This window comes from Poecilia reticulata, linkage group LG11 (genome assembly GCF_000633615.1).
Source record: "Poecilia reticulata strain Guanapo linkage group LG11, Guppy_female_1.0+MT, whole genome shotgun sequence".
Taxonomy (NCBI): domain Eukaryota; kingdom Metazoa; phylum Chordata; class Actinopteri; order Cyprinodontiformes; family Poeciliidae; genus Poecilia; species Poecilia reticulata.
In genome coordinates this window covers 17,119,117-17,136,340 of record NC_024341.1, presented here as the reverse complement: position 1 = coordinate 17,136,340, position 17,224 = coordinate 17,119,117, and the positions used below count along the sequence as shown (strand labels likewise).

Below are 17,224 nucleotides of genomic sequence, written 5' to 3'. Positions count from 1 at the left end.
TCATTTTCACGTTAACTTGAAGCGACAAGTCTCACAAAATGAAGTCCTTTGCTGCTACCTGCTGGCGAGAACAACAAACTGGGAAGCAAGTTTAAACTCCGAAACGCTAGAGGGCGCCAGCTTTGATAAATTCGTTTCTCAAATTCAAAATCTCGCGTGAGTTCCTCCAAGTTCTCGCATCCACTGGTACGTTCAAGAGGTATAGTGTGAAAAGTAAAGTCGAAAAACGGAATATGGTATGTTTGTTTTAAATTTTAAAACTAAAGAAAGACTGTCGAGTGTTTTTACTAAATATAGCATTTCCCACGATATTAATAAGGTTTAAATTGCTCTGGTGGAAGTCATGCTAGCAGCAAACCGACTGTGTTTTGAATTTAACTTTGACCAAATGTGGTTTTAAATTCAGATTTTTTGAACAAGACGTGAAAAAACTTTGCTTAACCAGAATTTCACATCAGATTAGCTTTTCTGGTTTCAGTAAATCCCTTTTTTTTTTGATTGAGTAGATGCCGTGTGTCACATTTAGGAAGTAAATTTTCCAGACTCCAAATTAAATTTGTCTTAACAGCTTGATAGAGTAGAAGTAAAAATAATGCTTATTTGTATTTCCTGTTTTCTTACTAAAAGTAATTAAGACATACATATTTACAGAGTTTTTCAATAAATATTAATATCCCAGTCCTTCACCTTTTGCAGCAATTTCAGCTGGATGTATTTTGGTGTATGTCGTACCAGGAGGTTGATAAAAATACTACTCTTTCGGGAAGTTTTAGAAAATTAATGTATAGTTTTTCTTTCACTTCAAAACAATGCGCTGCTGTGCTGGTCTATTACATAGAATCCCAATAAATAGTTTTAAGCTTGAGTTTGTGATGTGACAGAATGTGAAAAAGTTCTAGATTTACTTTTTCGCAATATTTGGAAAGTAAATGTAAAATGTAATTTTTCATTAATTACTGTTAATGCACAGAAGTAAATTTGAATCTTAGAGAAATTAAAATTGCTTAAGGACCTGAACAGAAAGGATAAGTGAACATTAAAATAAACAAGTCACTTTATTATAGCTTACTTATTTACATTACTGTTTTTTTTTTTTTTTTACCATTTATAACCAAAGAAATGCCATAACATGGATCTCTGTTCCCTTTCAGGAAAAAATGGCTTCAGTTTCTGGTATAAGGACCCTTATTCGTATCCATCATTCACTCGTTCTGCAGAAGAGCTTTAGGCGTTCACTGCTACAGCTAGCATCAACCTGCATCACCTGGAGGCATTGCAGTGGCAGTAATGACCCATTGTTGCCATCAGACACAGAGAATAAATCTCTACTTGAGAACCTATATGTGTTGGGAGTGGACGTAAAAATGGCGCGCCAGCGTCAACCAGGCGTTCTTCGAAAGTCCTTCACCAACGAGATGTGCCTCGCTCAGTTCCTGCAAGAAAAAGGCGCCAGCTGCAAAGTTATCGCCAGCATCGTGTCCCGTTATCCCCGCGCCATCACACGGTCACTTGATCACTTGGAGGAACGCTGGCAGCTGTGGAGAAACGTCTTCAACACAGACGCTGAGATCGTGAGCATCCTGGACCGCTCACCCGAGTCTTTTTTCCGTTCTAGTGACAACGAGGACTTGAAGAAAAACATCGCTTTCTTAATCTCATTGGGATTAAACTCCAAAGACCTTCGTCGGCTGCTGACCACAGCGCCGAGGACGTTCTCCAACACCCTGGAGCTGAACAAGCAGATGGTGGAGTTTCTTGAAGACATCTGTCTGGAGCTGGGTGGAAAAAATCCTGAACAATTTGCTACAAGTATAATATCTAAAAACGTGTATCTTCTAATCAAAAGTACTAAAAGAATCGGGACCAACATTAACAATCTGAAAACCTCTCTGATGTTAAGTGATGCCGAACTGCTAGCACTTCTGCAGGGAAAAGGAGCAGACATTTTGGTCCTTTCCAACGACTGTCTGAAGAGAAACATTCACAGCCTCGAGGAGAAGATGTCCTTACTAGGCTTCAAAGAAAGCGACATGAAAAAACTAGTATTAAACTACCCCAACATTCTCTACATCGGCGCAGCCACTCTGAACTCCAAACTGGACTGTCTTCTAAAAGGAGGAATAACAATAAAGCAGATTTTGGAGAAGCCAAAAGTTCTGGACTACAGCATCCAGAACATCACAGAGCGACTGAAGGAGCTGCAGAGAGTTGGATATGACTTTGAGAAAAATGGCATCAACATCCTGGACTCCAGCAAGAAACGATTTGTAGCAAAGATAGAAAAACTTTCTGGAGTTTCTGAGGAGTGAATGCAGCAGATTTTACTGTGATAAAATATAACAGATACTCATCCATGTATGGCTACATTTATCTGCACCCCTAGTAGAGATGTGTAAAAAGTCTTGTGTACAGTAGGATAATTTTACACAAAAAAATATAAAAATTCAGTCTCTAATATCAGTCCATTCAATTTTGGGATAAAGAAAATGCTAAGAAATAATTATTTTAACAGTTCCTTTAAACGAAAAACTAATCATAGCCATGTCTATTTTTATAAGTTGAACAAATATTTTAAAGATGATGGTGAAAGATCCAGAAACAAATTCAAGGCTAATTTTTAGCATAGCAAAAAGTGGCATCTTAACCTCATCAAGTTTCCATAACAACCATTAGATGCCTCCAACATGTTTGTTTGGCAGGTTTGTAAAGAAAAAGTTTTTTTCCAAATATAAACATTGTAAGTTTTATAAAACCGAGATGTTTTAATTGTTTTTTTTGTAATTGGGTTTTATAATAACCATCCAGGACCCAAAATAACACAGAAATGTTTCACCATACACAGAATGCACCTTTATCCAAAGTCATCTCAGTCCCCAAATCTAAATCCTAAACAAACAAAAAAACTACCTGGGATGTTCCTAAATGTGGTGGATAATGTATTTGTGGAGGTTTCTGAGCATTTTATCTGTTATCCAGCGACAAATTTCTTTATTTGATGCATTTTATTGCATTATTGCTCTGTATTCATTAGAGTTTTAATGATTATTCTGTAACATTACATCCACAAGTTAACGTGAGTCATTTCTTTGTCTCTGTCAGACATTTCTGATTGTAAAAGGGAGGTTGCCATGTTTGACAGGTCAACGCTCCCTCAAAGATTCAGTTAATTCCAACACACCACTGTTGTAATGATCTGTACACACATAAGAATCTCTCACAAGTTTATATTTTTGACTTTGCCCAAAGAAACGTATCATTTCTGTAGCTTTATTCAAATCGTTTCCGGTGCCTTCTGCTGTTGGCTCACAAACAAAATGAAGTAATGCTTAACAATTGATCATGTTTTTAGCATGTTACTGCTTACTATGAATAATTATTTCTGTATTAGCAAAAACAGACATGCACTTTGTATACTAACTTTCTTTTAAAATTTCTGTTAGAAATTTATTTATAAAAATATTTTTCAAAATATATAGCTTGTCGGAGATTTCCATGCGGAACCAATCTTTAGACGTTCTCTCCGGGAATAATTAAACTGATGCACATCGGTTACCACAAGGTGGTGAAATTTAACTGCACGGTTTGCATGTTTGAAAGTGCATTAATATAGTTAACGTTATCTGTATCGGTTTTATTTGCAGTTGTAGCTCCTATCGAGGCAGGTTAAGCTTTTTATTGAACATTAACTGCTAGCTTGCGGGAAAACGCGCTTTAATTTGTTAGCTTGCTAGCAGAGTTTTGAGTTAACTACTGCTGGAGCAGTTCATGTTACTGTAACTTTTGACAACTTGATAAAGAAACAGGTAAGTGAGAGACTTTGTGGAGTGTTATTCTAATTAACTTGACACGTAAAGATTTTTTTGTTTTGACTGTGTTTAAGTGTATCATACCATAGTGGAGCTTTGCTACTAAAACGAAGATCAGCTAGGCGCAAGTTAAACATGTTCAGACTGAAGATAATCAGAATCAAATCTCCAGCATAACTGGTATAGTGGGAATTGAGAATTGCTACCAACACACACATAAATACGTGAAAATATTGCATTTAAAAGGCTCCTAAAATCTCGAAATTATTGTGTATCCATCTAATAGTAACTGATTAGAAGTTGGCGTGTATTTTTTGGAACTTTTTTTGTGCTATAGTCAGAGAAGCTTGAGCTCGTCTTGGTAGTTGTGATTGACCACAGTGATGCATGATTCAAGAAATTTCACAAACATTTTAAGTAAAATACAGGGCAACCAAATGCCTTTGAAAGTCATGTAAATAGTGCCCAACTCTGTAATTTAATCTAAAATCTTTCTAAAAATAGAGTGGCATATGCAGCAAATTTCCAATTATTACATCTACAAACCACATATGTTTGGTACCGTTCTTTTCTGCTTCATTTGTTTATCTTTTATCGAAACATTTCAGAGTAAGAAGAGGGAGTGAGTCTTTGAACAAGTGATGGAGGCATCAGCAGAAGACGCCACAGAAACGGCAACACATGTAGCTGTGAAAGGTGAAGCTGCTATCAAACAAGAGTAAGTAACTTTCATCAACACTTGACACTAGAGGGAGCGCTGTACTGTACGTATCTCATGGAATCAGCTTCAACATGATGATAGTTCATTGTGGCGTATTCATGCTTCAACTCGGCACTACTCACTGCCTTCGTCTGTTGAAGCTAAAAGAGCAGAATGTCAGTGAGAGTTTTTACTTTTGTCAAACCAGTTATCTTTTTATTGTTATGCAGAATGGGATAAGTATCTGCAATGTCAGTGGTATTTGGGTATTTTTCAATTCGCAATAGAAGCTCTTGTTGGTTTAGCTTAGGTGGTGACAATTTTTTATTGTGCTTGTTTTTCTCACTCAAGAAAAAGCATAATAAAGCCTGTAAAATATTTTTACAGGCTTCCCACAGCCTGGAGTTTGATTTAAATGTCTTAGAAATCTACATAAATATAGGAAGAAAAGACAGTATTATGAAATTGATTATGTAATATAATAGGTTATATAAGGAATGAGAAGCATTATATATACATTCATCACTTTGAATTTGAGGTAAAATGGACAGAGGAAATTTCAGTCTTAAGACGATATGAAATTTTGATTGGGGAAATATGTTAGAAACCTCCTTAAAGGGAAGTTGCAAACATTCTGTTGACTGCAAATGTTTTTTATTTTTTATCAGAGTTAAGAAAAACAACCCATAGCCTCATAAAGACTCGTAAAGTGATTAATTTATTAATGGTTTTCAGCTTGTATTTTGGTATTCTTGACTAATCTTTTTAATGTTGCTTTTGGATCTGTTTTAAAAGTATTTTAAAACATTTTTTAAATTATTTTTTTCTTTTTTTTTTTTTTTGCAGATTCCTCACCACCAAAGATGCATTTCATGGCTTTCTGGATTCAGAATGGCAGGGCTCCAAAGGAGAGAAATCCGCTGAAAATGAGACGCCACAAGAGAAAAAGGATCCCTCTGTGGACGAACCTGACTGTAAAAAATCCAAATTGGACCCTGAAGATGCGAAGAAAACAGAAAAACAGGATAAGAAAAGATTTCGTGGTCAGAATAAGTCGAGGCCACACATAAAACCCACCACTTATGAAGAAAAGCGACTGTGTTTGTCAGTCATTCAGGTAGATTGAACCTCCTGCTTTTTTTTAAGATGCAGCATGCAATCCTTTCAGATTCCTGTAAAAATTGATTATTCTCTTGACTTTTTTTAACCATTCCTAGAAAAACGGTGAATGTAAGTTTGGAGACAAATGCATCTTTTACCATGATGTCGCCGAGTACTTGGCCAATAAGCCTGCTGACATCGGGGAACGTTGTTACCTCTACGACTCATTTGGAAAGTGTGAATACGGGCTCGCCTGCCGCTTCGCCAAGGCGCACACTACAGCTGACTTTAAAACCATGGAGAAGGCTGAGCTGGTCGAAGCTTACGAAGGAAGGACTTTGGTGAAGAACAGCCTGAGTAAAGATCTGCAGTATCGCCTGAGGAAACGTTCTGTCACCTTCAAAAAGTCAGAGGAATACCTGAAAACGCTTTCAGACAACAAAGATAAGAAGGAACAGCAGGGCAATGGTAAGACGCAGAACTGTTTTTGTTTATAAGAGTCCAAACCATCCTGCTCTAGGAGAGCTGCTTTAAAGGACACATTATTATGACTCTCAAACCAATTTCACAAATTAAAACTTATTTTTTGACTCAAATAATTAACAAACACTCATTTCAGCAGCATGTTCCTTTTACTGAAAGTAAATAAAATAAACTTTTTGCAAAACTGCAAATGTTGCATCAACTTCACAAATTTAAATGTGATAATTCATTTTTTTATTTATGTAGGTGATGTTTGTGCAACAGAGGTATCTGCAGAGCCAAAAGAAGAAATTCAGCATGTTTCTACAGACAAATCGGTACACACTTGTTCTCTTAACTACATTTGCTGCAGAGGGTCTCATTTATTATGTTTTCAGGGGTGTATAAACTTAAATGTTTGCTCTGTAACTAGCTGCCCACCTGTCCGGATATCCAGCCACCAGTAAAGACTGTAGGCCCGCTAACTGATGCCGATGTTATCAAACTGCGGCCCTGTGAAAAGAAAAAGGTAAATGTCAGCCAAACTTTACTCCAAAGTTCTTCCTTTAATTAAAAAACACTACAGTTTTTCCAGAAGTTCTAGTTGGAACCAGTAGAAACCAGCAGATACATATTTAGAAAGTTGGGAGTATTTTTAAAAGTTTTATAAGTTTTGTATTAAAAGTTATGTCTATATGTTCAAGGTGGACTTCAAAGACAAGCTCTATCTCGCTCCTCTAACAACTGTAAGTAAAAACAGTGCTCATTTAATTTATGTTTAATTTTTTATAATTATAAACTTTAATGTGTTTTTTGGAATTTTATGTGGTGGAGTGCAATTATTCTTGCAATTAAGTCAGAAAAGTTTAGCACTTCCTTTACTCTGATACTTTAGCGTGAACACAATTCCTAAGTAAGACCTGGTGGTGGCAGTGTCATGCTGTGGGATTGTTTCTTCTATGTTTCTTACCATGTTTCTTCTATGGTAAGAGTTAGCTTCTCCTGTTTAGCTTGGATGGAGCTAAAAAGTAATCTTCCATGTACAACAACCTTAAACAAAAAGCTAGAGCAAGATTTTAGTATAATAATGTGTTAGAATGGCCTAGTCAAAGTCCAGACGTAAAGCTCATTGAGAATCAGTGGCAAGAAATTCAAAAAACTATTTTTTTTTTTTTTTTTTACCTTTCTAACCAACCTAATTATGGATACAGGGAAAAAGTTGTTGCAGTGAAAAGTGGTTCTGCCAAGCATCAACATAGGAACCTGAATATAAATGCACTCCACACTTTTAAGATTCTTAAAAACCATAGTCTGTCGCATAACATCTAAACAAACATATTTTAAGTGGTTTTAACATGGCTTAGGGTGTATAAATAGCGTTACAGGTAACTGTGAACCCTGACTAAGCCGCCATATTGTTTACATTCAACTTTGTCTTCTTTTACGTCTTGACAGTGTGGGAACTTGCCTTTCCGTCGTGTGTGCAAGCGCTTCGGCGCAGACATCACCTGCGGGGAGATGGCCATGTGCACGAATCTGCTGCAGGGGCATCAGTCAGAGTGGGCCCTCCTGAAGAGGCACGAGAGCGAGGATCTGTTTGGTGTTCAGGTGACGCTTTTCCCACTTCGGAGTTCAAACGCAGGTTTCTGTGACTGGATGTGAAGTGTGAGATGTTGTTCCAGGTTGAAGGCTGTTTTCCTGACACCATGACGCGGTGTGCGGAGCTCATCAACAACTACACCGACGTTGATTTTGTAGATATCAACTCTGGATGCCCCATTGATCTGGTTTACAAGAAGGTGAACTCTTATTTAACCTCTCTGTTCTCATCATTTTGGCGTAAACATTTCTGATTCTGTCACTTTGAAAATTGCGGCCCGGTTTTGTCGAGCCTTATTTTCCCACAACAAATACAAATTAAACATCAAGAGCTACTACTATATTATGGCAGGAACCAGGGCTGGACAATATGACTGAAAAAAACTTTCAAAAACTAATTATTGATTAGTTTTTTGTTTTAAATATCTGAAATACTACCAAACTGGTGGCTTGACATTTCCTGTTTTATCCACAGTTGTTACTCCACAAAGTTGTTTTTTATCTGTAAGCAGTTATGAGGCACAGTGGCAAAACCTTAAATTGTTTCTGCGTCAGTTACTCAACAGATTGTTGCTAGGTAACCAAGGAATTAATTAGTTGCTCGGTAACCAAAGAGCGAGTCAGTTGATTCCACAAACTTTTCTTTAGAGCTGCTAAGGTCTTTCCTCTGCCTAAATCTCCCAAAATGCTGTCTGATTCTGAATGTTCAGAGTTCAATGAACATTTTGCATATTGGATATTCTATCAGACGTTTTATCTATTGGTATTGGTCACGTGTCTATAGCGATAATCATTGTTTTGATTTATTGTCCAGAACTAGTAGAAACTATTAAACTCATTCACAGTGGTTTTTGTTTGTGCTTCAGGGTGGAGGATGTGGCTTGATGACCAGAACCAGAAAATTTGAACAGATAATCAAAGGAATGAATTATGCAAGTACAGAGTATTTATTTATTTGTTATATTTGCTGCTGGTTGGCATGAAATAGTGATTTAAAGTTAACAGCATGAAGAAATTGAACAATTTAATGCGGTTCTTGCTTCTTTCTAAAGGTCCTAGATGTCCCTGTAACTGTCAAGATCCGCACTGGTGTTCAGGAGAAGTCCAACATCGCACACAAACTCATTGGAGAAATGAAGAACTGGGGCGTCTCCATGGTTACAGTGAGTCTCGTCTTAAATGACTGTAGAAATGAACTTGACAATGGCGTATTTTGAGGAGAAATCTCAAAAGAAGAGAAATTTTACTAAATTCTCATATGAAAATAATTTTAAAAACTAACAATTGATTAGAAATTTGCATTTATTTGTTATTCAGTAAAGTTTTAAGCGGTAGCCCATTGAAAATTGTATTTTTATGAATTCCCAAGTGGTTTCTCCTCATCTGTAAAGTATTTTCTTCTCATGCATCATGTTTTCTTTTTCCACCTCTATGTTTATGTTATTTTTATAGACATACTGCACATACCACTCATAATGACGGTGTTGTTTTGCAGCTGCATGGCCGATCCAGGGAGCAGCGCTACACAAAGTCAGCTGACTGGGATTATATCAGCGCATGTGCCAAGCTGGCCGACCCTGTTCCACTCTTTGGTGCGTCAGTCTGCCTTTTTATTTCTATGGTGGAGGAATCTGAGTGTTGACATAAAGTCTGTAAAACCTTTTATAGGTTTAAGGATGTGGTTTTACTGATGTAACTTGTTTTTGTTGGTCCAGGTAATGGAGACATTCTGTCTTATGAAGATGCAGTGAAAGCCAAAGAGACCGGTGTTTCTGGCATCATGATTGCAAGGTTTGAATTGTTTACATACTTTAAGGAGAAAGTCATGTGAGCCACTGGATTTACAGTCATGATGAATGAACTAGCCCTCTTTCAGTTTTACTGTTTTTACTCATTGGAAATTACTTAAATCTGTTTTATTGCTTCCATTGGATTTAAAAGGGGAAGTAGTTTAAACTAAGCTAAAACTAAAAATTAATTAATTTTAAATATTCTTAAGTTGTTGTATTATTTTGTTTAATGTTGCATTTATTTTCTCAGGGGTGCCCTAATCAAGCCTTGGATCTTCACGGAGATAAAGGAGAGCCGACACTGGGACGTCTCGTCCAGCGAGCGGCTGGACATCCTCAGGGATTTCACCAACTTCGGGCTGGAGCACTGGGGCTCCGACACCCGGGGCGTCGAAAAGACCCGAAACTTCCTGCTGGAGTGGCTCTCCTTCATGTGCAGGTCTGCAACATCACCATCATACTTTTAAAAATATTTTTCACCTCCATTGAACTTGTGATATTCATGCCAGCTAATATCCTGGAGAAACAGTCATGATCAAATTTCCAGTACGTGATGAGAAGTTCATATTGGTTGGTGTATATTTAAACATATCAATCCTTAAGTATGAACTGCTGTGTTTTTTATTTTATTTTATTTTTTAATAGATATATTCCTGTTGGCTTGTTGGAACGAGTTCCTCAAAAGATCAATGAGCGGCCGCCGTATTACATGGGCAGGAACTACCTGGAGTCGCTGATGGCCAGTCAGAATGTTGACGACTGGATCAGGATCAGGTAAGAGCCAGAACATTTAATTAAGTGACGTTCTTATTGTTAAATTGTAATAAAAATCTTCTATATTGTTGTTTCAGTGAAATGCTCCTCGGACCTGTCCCGAAGAATTTCAACTTTTTACCTAAGCACAAAGCAAATTCCTACAAGTGATTTTCTTTGAGTGACGCGACTAGAAGAGTCTGTTTATTTTATTTTATTTTATTTTTTGGGTTGTTTAAAAAAAAAAAGATAATGGAAAAATGTTTTATAAATTCCAGAGACTACTACTAATCCTGTTTAATTTGTTTTGTGAAGCAGAATAAAGGAGTTACACTTAAGGTCTGGTTGTTTTCTTTTCAATGGCATTTAGAAAGAAAATATTTTACATCGGGACAAAGACACAATAATCCCTGATGATTCGCTTGTACTTTTTTTTTAACTCGTGTAATAATTTTAAAAAATGTGCTTTTATTTTGTATTATAATGTTTGAAATTTCACCAAATCCTGATTAACACTGAAGAATCCTATTTTTTTTGTTATATTTTAAGAATTTTATTATTTTATTTATTTTGGTGAACACTAGTACCTGTACTGTCACTTTAAGAATGTCTTATGACGTCAGTACTGCAGTACTCTCAGTTAACGCTAGGCTGCCTGAGAATCGTAGAAAATTTTCTTTGCTTTTAGTTAAGCTCGCATTTTATGAAATATACAAAATAATTGTAAATACATGCAGCTATGAATGTTTGTTTGTTTTTATGCATACAGAGGAGAATTCTTTTTGACAAGTTCAGAACATTTTTCTTAAATGTTAGCGCAGATATTGTCACAGAGTTTCTCCATGTGCTTATCTGCTAGGGGAATTCCGACTCCTGTCAACGGAAGAGCTGCATGTTAAAGGGCATTTTTATTTCTATTTGTGCAGGCCTCTGCCAGCAACCTGCATTAAAGCTCAACCAGCAACTCCTGTGGTCTGACTCCCTTCTTCAACTGAACACATCGCAGAACACATCAAGGTTAACCGACTGTATAAGACTAGGTCATCAGTAAAAAACACTGGATTCAGCTGGTCAAACATTTTACATCCTCCTCCAGTGACCTGCATCTTGTTCAAGTGCGAACTGAAAGTGAAACTCACTTAAACATAGGATGCAGAAATCTGTCAAAGTGAAACTTTCAGTTCGCAGTTGGTGTTTGTCATATGGTCTCGGTCACATGTGGGCAGGACATCTTTTTAGTAAAATGTATCATCTGATTGTAGCAGTAATTGAGTAAAATGCTAGAAATCCCAGCTGTGTACTAACATGTGACTCCTTGTGGATCTTACCCAAATATATTGGGTTTGTAAAATCTTTTTCTAAACGTTTGAACTTAGAATAGAAATATTGTACTATTTGTCCCACTTTGGGAATATCAAGCTAAAGGCATATTCAAATTAATGTAAAAATTTTTTTAATGGAAAAATGTGTACAACATAAGAATACTGTGGTTATTAAAAATGGCATACTAGGACAAAAATGTGTAACTGAGTAGATGTCTTTGAAACAGCAACAGATTAAAAATGTAGAGCAGAGAGCAGTTTTGGTTATAAAGCTGGAAGGAATGATCTTTGATAACCTTTTGTGCACAGAATGCAGAAATCTGTCACTGACTTGTCTGTCAAGATGACATCTGCAAAAAGTATCTAACCTTGTATAAGGGTTAGATATGGCAGAGAACAGGTTTGATGCAGGGTGTGGCTTCTGTTCCCAGTCTGCAGAACCGAGTATTTTCATTCCATTCTGCCTGCCAACCCTCCAGCTGCTGTTACCCACAAAAATGACTCACCTTCCAGCACTTTTTAAGTATGTGGATGAACACGATGATCTCTATGTGCAGGTAAGATTTCTTCTTGTTTCACCGTGATTTTCAGCTAATCAGGAAGTGAAATTACTTAAGGCATAAAATCAGTTGAGCAAAATTTAGCCTCAGTTCTGTGGTTGCACTTAATGTGGATTTCTCTTTCTTTAGGAGGAAAAAAAATTTAATTTGCATGATCAATTAAATGAGACTATATCAGAAGATGTTTGAACTTTCTCTGCTCAGCGCCTGGCAGAATGGGTCAGTGTCCAGAGTGTGTCCGTTTGGCCTGAGAAGCGCGGAGAGATCCAGAAGATGATGGAGATGGCAGCGGATGAGATCAAGATGCTGGGGGGGAAAGTCGAGCTGGTGGACAACGACACCCAAAAGGTAAAAGAGTTTTTCACTTTTATTTGTTAAAAATCAAACTTTTTAATATCTTAAAATTTATAGTTTTCTGATAAAATATGAGTACTTTGTATTGTACTTTAGGATACTTTAATTTGAATATTTTTCGTCAAGCTGTGAACATTTCTCTAAGATGTACTTTTAACTCCATCAACCTCCAACATTGAGCTGGAGAAACAGGTTTGTATAATTCTTGTATTTATGTTAATTCGTGCAGTTTTCCTCTGGTGAGGAGATCCCTCTGCCTCCCATCCTCCTGGGCAGCTTGGGCTCGGACCCAGCCAAGAAGACGGTGTGTATTTACGGTCACCTGGACGTCCAGCCTGCTCAGGTGAAGGACGGCTGGGACACCGAGCCGTTCACTCTGGTGGAGAAAGACGGTAAGAGCAAAAGCTTCCTGTATCTGCAAAAAGTCAGGCTGAATTAGTACCACAAACATTTTGATTTTTATTGCAAAAAATCACAAAAAGAAGCACAAAATCCTGGAGAAATTGAAAAGATGTTTAATAATATTTGATTTTAAGAATTTATTGCTGTTTTAACAGCTTGTGATCAGATTTTAACAACGCATTCTGGCACCACCAGCCCTTTAAGAGCATTCATGATCTTGATTTGGCCCAAAACAAAAATGAGTTTGAAATCCCTGCTTTAAGCATTTTAAATCAAAACTCACTGCTCTGTGCTGAATAGTGAAATTAAGAGCATTGCAATGCGAAGAGAACTCAACGGACCGGGACGAAACTGTTTTATAGCTGTGAGAAAAACACGAGTGACGCTAATTGGGGTGAAAGGGTCAAATTTATGAAACAGTATAAGAATTAGACTAATAATTGTTGTGTCGGGGTAAGAAGGGAGTCAGATGAAGTGATGCCCCCTTCATGCCTAATGTCTGCAGCGGCAGCTCCATGATCTGGGGTTTCTGCAGTTGGTCAGATCAGAGATCAGGTGACAATCTGGATATATACCAGATCATTTTACCATCGGATTTGTGCCTTCTTCCCTGAAAGGACAGATTTAATCTAAGATGAGAACGCCAGGATTCACCAGGGTTAAATTGTGCAAGTAGCTTCATTTCCACCAGAGTCCAGATCTTTGCCCCAGTGAGAAGCTTTGTGATGGAAAAAACTTTGCACGGCAGTCTAACCTACAAAAATGAATTGAACTCTGGATGGAAATGAATGCAGTGACATTGCAGAAGCTTGTCGAAACAATGCCACAGCAAATGCTGTACAGTATGTGCTTTATATTTGGACTACACCCTGTTTAATACAATCGAGGGAGTGACAGGTGAAGCAAACTCTTCCACTGCTGCTTCAACAGAGCAGGTTTGATTTAAACTTTGTCCCTCAAGATGCTTATTCCCAGTTTGACACATTTTGATGTAGGATAAAAAGAAAGTGAGAGAAGATATCTCTTCTCCAGATAGCAGCACTAAGGAACATGAAAAATTTTGCAAAGGGTCTCTGGTTAAATGATTTGTTTAAAAAAAAATTAACAGACTGGTTAAATTGAGTTTTATCTTTGTAGGTAAGCTGTATGGAAGAGGATCCACTGATGATAAGGGTCCGGTTCTGGCCTGGTTCAACTGCATCGAGGCCCATCAAAAGATTGGGACGGTAAACTTGCTGCTGCTGTTTTAGGGAATCTGTTAATGTTGGTGCTAAAACGTGTTTGTAGTTTTGGTCTCGCATTTTCCCCCCTCAGAAAAAATTAAGAAAACCATAATAAAAAAAAAAAACTTTGAGGGAGCCATGTTGTCTGGTTTGTCCAAATCTGTGGTGAAATGGTTTCTGCATTCAGTGGGTATAACCCCAGGAATTGAGCTTTATTATTATTTTTACAGTATATGTTTGTCTTTGTTTTGCAGGATCTTCCCATCAACATCAAGTTCTGCTTTGAAGGAATGGAGGAGTCGGATTCTGAGGGCCTGGACGACCTGGTGTTTTCCCGAAAAGATTCGTTCTTCAAAGACGTGGATTATGTCTGCATCTCTGACAACTACTGGCTGGGAAAGACCAAACCGTGCATCACCTACGGCCTCAGAGGAATCTGCTGCTTTTTCATCGAGGTAAAGTCTCGGTTATTTAAAGAGGTGGTTATTTTTGGGATACATCCTAATGATACTTTTATATCTTGATATGAAGGTCGAGTGCAGCAAGACAGACCTTCACTCCGGCGTCTTTGGCGGCTCGGTTCATGAGGCCATGACTGATCTCATTTTACTCATGGGTAAATAGAGATGATTTAAGGACTGATCTTTTGTCTGTAAAATTTCACTGCATATTTTCTTCTTTCACAGGCTGTCTTGTCGACAGGAAAGGAAAGATTTTGATTCCTGGGATATACGACAGCGTCGCTCCTCTGACAGAAGAGGAGAAAAAACTATACGACAAGATCGATTTTGACGTGGTTGAGTACTGCGAAGATGTGGGAGCTGGAAAGCTGCTGCATGAAACTAAGGTAAATAAAACTCCTTTACTTACTGAATCTATCAGAACCACTGGGACTTTGCTGATGTTTTGCATCGTAGGAACAAATCCTGATGCACCGCTGGAGGTATCCGTGTCTTTCTCTGCACGGAATCGAGGGAGCGTTCTCCGAAACTGGATTCAAGACTGTTATTCCCCACAAGGTCATTGGCAAATTTTCCATCCGCCTCGTCCCTGACATGGACCCCAAAGTCGTGGAGAAGCAGGTAGACTGAATTACTTTCAACTGGACATGAAAGTTGTGTTTTGAAAAACGAAAATGTCCTTAAATGGCCTTTAGAATGCTGACTTAGGCTATGTTCGCACTGCAGCCTGATGTGACCCAATTCATATTTTTTGTCAAATCAGATTTTATGTATTCATTTTTTTGTCGTGGTCGTTCACGTTTTCAAATAAATGCGACTTGTACGTGATCTCTAGTGTGAACAGCAAACAACCTGAAAGTGTCCAGCATGCGCAGCAGAGGGCGCCATAGCGTCAGCGTTCTCAGTGTTTTGCCAACCGCGATAAAGAAGAAGAGCTCAGTGTTTGTGGAAGTAAACACGGATGCTAATGGTGGAGCTTAACTTACGATTTTGAAGTTGTGCGACAGGAGGCAGCACTTTAACAACTTAATCCTCATTACGCTCCGCCATGGTTGTTTTTGTTGTTTTTCTTCACGCTTGCGTGTATCAGGACGCAGATTAGTGACGTTTGTCGAGTATCAATGACGTTCAGTATCTGGCCGTTGGGATTCAGGTCACGTTTGAAAAGATCGGATGCGTATCGGATATCCAAGCAGCCTGGGTCGTATTCGGAAAAAAATCCGACTTGTATTGTTCAGAAAGATCAGATACAGATCGCATTACGTCAGAAATATCGGAATTGGGTTCGATTACGATTAAGGCTACATCAATGCTGGTGTTAGTTTTTAGTCACTGGTTACTCATCATCGTTCCACAGACCTTCGGCCGACCTTTTACATGAATAGCATAAATCTAAAGCTTCAGTTTGTTACTCGTTTTCATTTATCTATTTCCAGAGTTCATAAATAGCAAATATGTTGTTCTTTTAATCTCTTTCACTCTTCTATTATTGTTCAGGTGATCGACCATGTGCAGAAGAAATTTGCTGAGTTGGGAAGTCCTAATAAAATGAAGGTGTACAGTTTTGGTGAAGGGGCCAAAGCCTGGGTGTCTGACTTTAACCATCCTCACTACATGGCTGGTCGAAGAGCAATGAAGACGGGTAAATAAAAACTCTGCTTAAAAAACGTACATTTGTACCAAACAGTGTTAAAAATAAGTTTTTTTTGCATCAAGGACCAAAGAAAACATAAAAAGAAAATAGCATGCAGTGTACTATAAACAGAAATAATAAAAAAAATTAAATAAATGCATCTACATTTTATAATATAGATACATTTTAATACTTTTAGATGTAAAAAACAGTTAATTGAGCATCTTCTCCCATTATTTGATCCTGTTTTTTTTTTTTACCTTATTGGTTTAATTTAAGTTTTTGGCGTTGAGCCGGACCTGACCCGTGAGGGCGGCAGCATTCCCATCACTCTGACCTTCCAGGAGGCAACGGGTCGGAACGTCATGCTGCTTCCTATCGGATCCTCCGATGATGGAGCTCACTCACAAAATGAAAAAATCAACAGGTTTGAGATTTTATAGTTTATCTAAATACATAAGGAAACATGGAAAATATCAAATAAAATTAACAGCTATCTTGTTGTTTTTTTCTTTCAAATAAAATCTTGTTCTTTATCCAAATTCTCCAGATCAAACTACATTCAAGGAATCAAGATGCTGGCTGCTTACTTCCATGAAGTTTCAAAACTGGGTTGAACTCATAAAGTCTTAAATAACATCTGTGCTCACTTTCAGAACCTGAACCCTTTCAGTACAATTTTTACCTTTCAACCAAAAGCGTTTCTGGAGACGTCTGACAATAAACTGGCTTTCACATTAATCGCTTTTGACACTGGTGATGTTTTTCCTTCTTATGGTGTTTTCATGTTTAATTAATGTTACAAATTTGCTGTTGACAAACAACAAATTCTGCTTTATGATGATTTACTTCTGCAAGTTGCTGCAGAAATATGACACTTAAACATGTGATGTCAGTCTAAATGAGAAGATATTGCTTTAATTTACAAACATCTAAACAAGCATACATTTGAATGACTTTACTGTTTTTGAATAATTGGTCTACACCAGTCATAATCTGTAATAATTGTTCTTTTTAATTGAAGGAGCAGGCATACACCTGTTGTTTGCATGCTGTTG

The 17,224-nt window shown here is 37.6% G+C and overlaps 3 protein-coding genes across 4 annotated transcripts; all 3 read left to right on the top strand.

Annotated features, from left to right (window-relative positions):
* Positions 1–3,072, top strand: mterf1 (mitochondrial transcription termination factor 1). The gene is made up of 2 exons (XM_008422159.2): positions 1–236; positions 1,152–3,072. The coding sequence occupies exons 1-2, from the start codon at positions 234–236 to the stop codon at positions 2,307–2,309; spliced, it is 1,161 nt and encodes a 386-aa protein (XP_008420381.1). The 5' UTR covers positions 1–233; the 3' UTR covers positions 2,310–3,072.
* A 94-nt stretch (positions 3,073–3,166) lies between these two features.
* Positions 3,167–10,549, top strand: dus3l (dihydrouridine synthase 3-like (S. cerevisiae)). The gene is made up of 16 exons (XM_008422158.1): positions 3,167–3,803; positions 4,415–4,524; positions 5,353–5,623; positions 5,724–6,075; positions 6,337–6,407; positions 6,503–6,598; positions 6,774–6,815; positions 7,525–7,677; positions 7,752–7,868; positions 8,535–8,600; positions 8,721–8,831; positions 9,164–9,260; positions 9,384–9,459; positions 9,709–9,897; positions 10,104–10,232; positions 10,310–10,549. Exons 2-16 carry the CDS (start codon positions 4,448–4,450, stop codon positions 10,380–10,382), a joined length of 1,920 nt encoding a protein of 639 aa, XP_008420380.1. The 5' UTR covers positions 3,167–3,803; positions 4,415–4,447; the 3' UTR covers positions 10,383–10,549.
* A 102-nt stretch (positions 10,550–10,651) lies between these two features.
* Positions 10,652–16,907, top strand: LOC103472482 (cytosolic non-specific dipeptidase-like). Of its 2 annotated transcripts, XM_017307493.1 has the most exons (12): positions 10,652–11,552; positions 11,965–12,090; positions 12,298–12,441; positions 12,677–12,839; positions 13,987–14,075; positions 14,327–14,527; positions 14,604–14,688; positions 14,759–14,919; positions 14,990–15,154; positions 16,031–16,175; positions 16,446–16,593; positions 16,717–16,907. In XM_017307493.1, the coding sequence occupies exons 2-12, from the start codon at positions 12,031–12,033 to the stop codon at positions 16,781–16,783; spliced, it is 1,428 nt and encodes a 475-aa protein (XP_017162982.1). In that variant the 5' UTR covers positions 10,652–11,552; positions 11,965–12,030; the 3' UTR covers positions 16,784–16,907. The 2 variants fall into 2 exon arrangements, with proteins under 2 accessions (XP_017162982.1, XP_008420377.1); XM_008422155.2 differs by having other exon boundaries at positions 10,652–12,090.
* Positions 16,908–17,224: the final 317 nt, after the last annotated feature.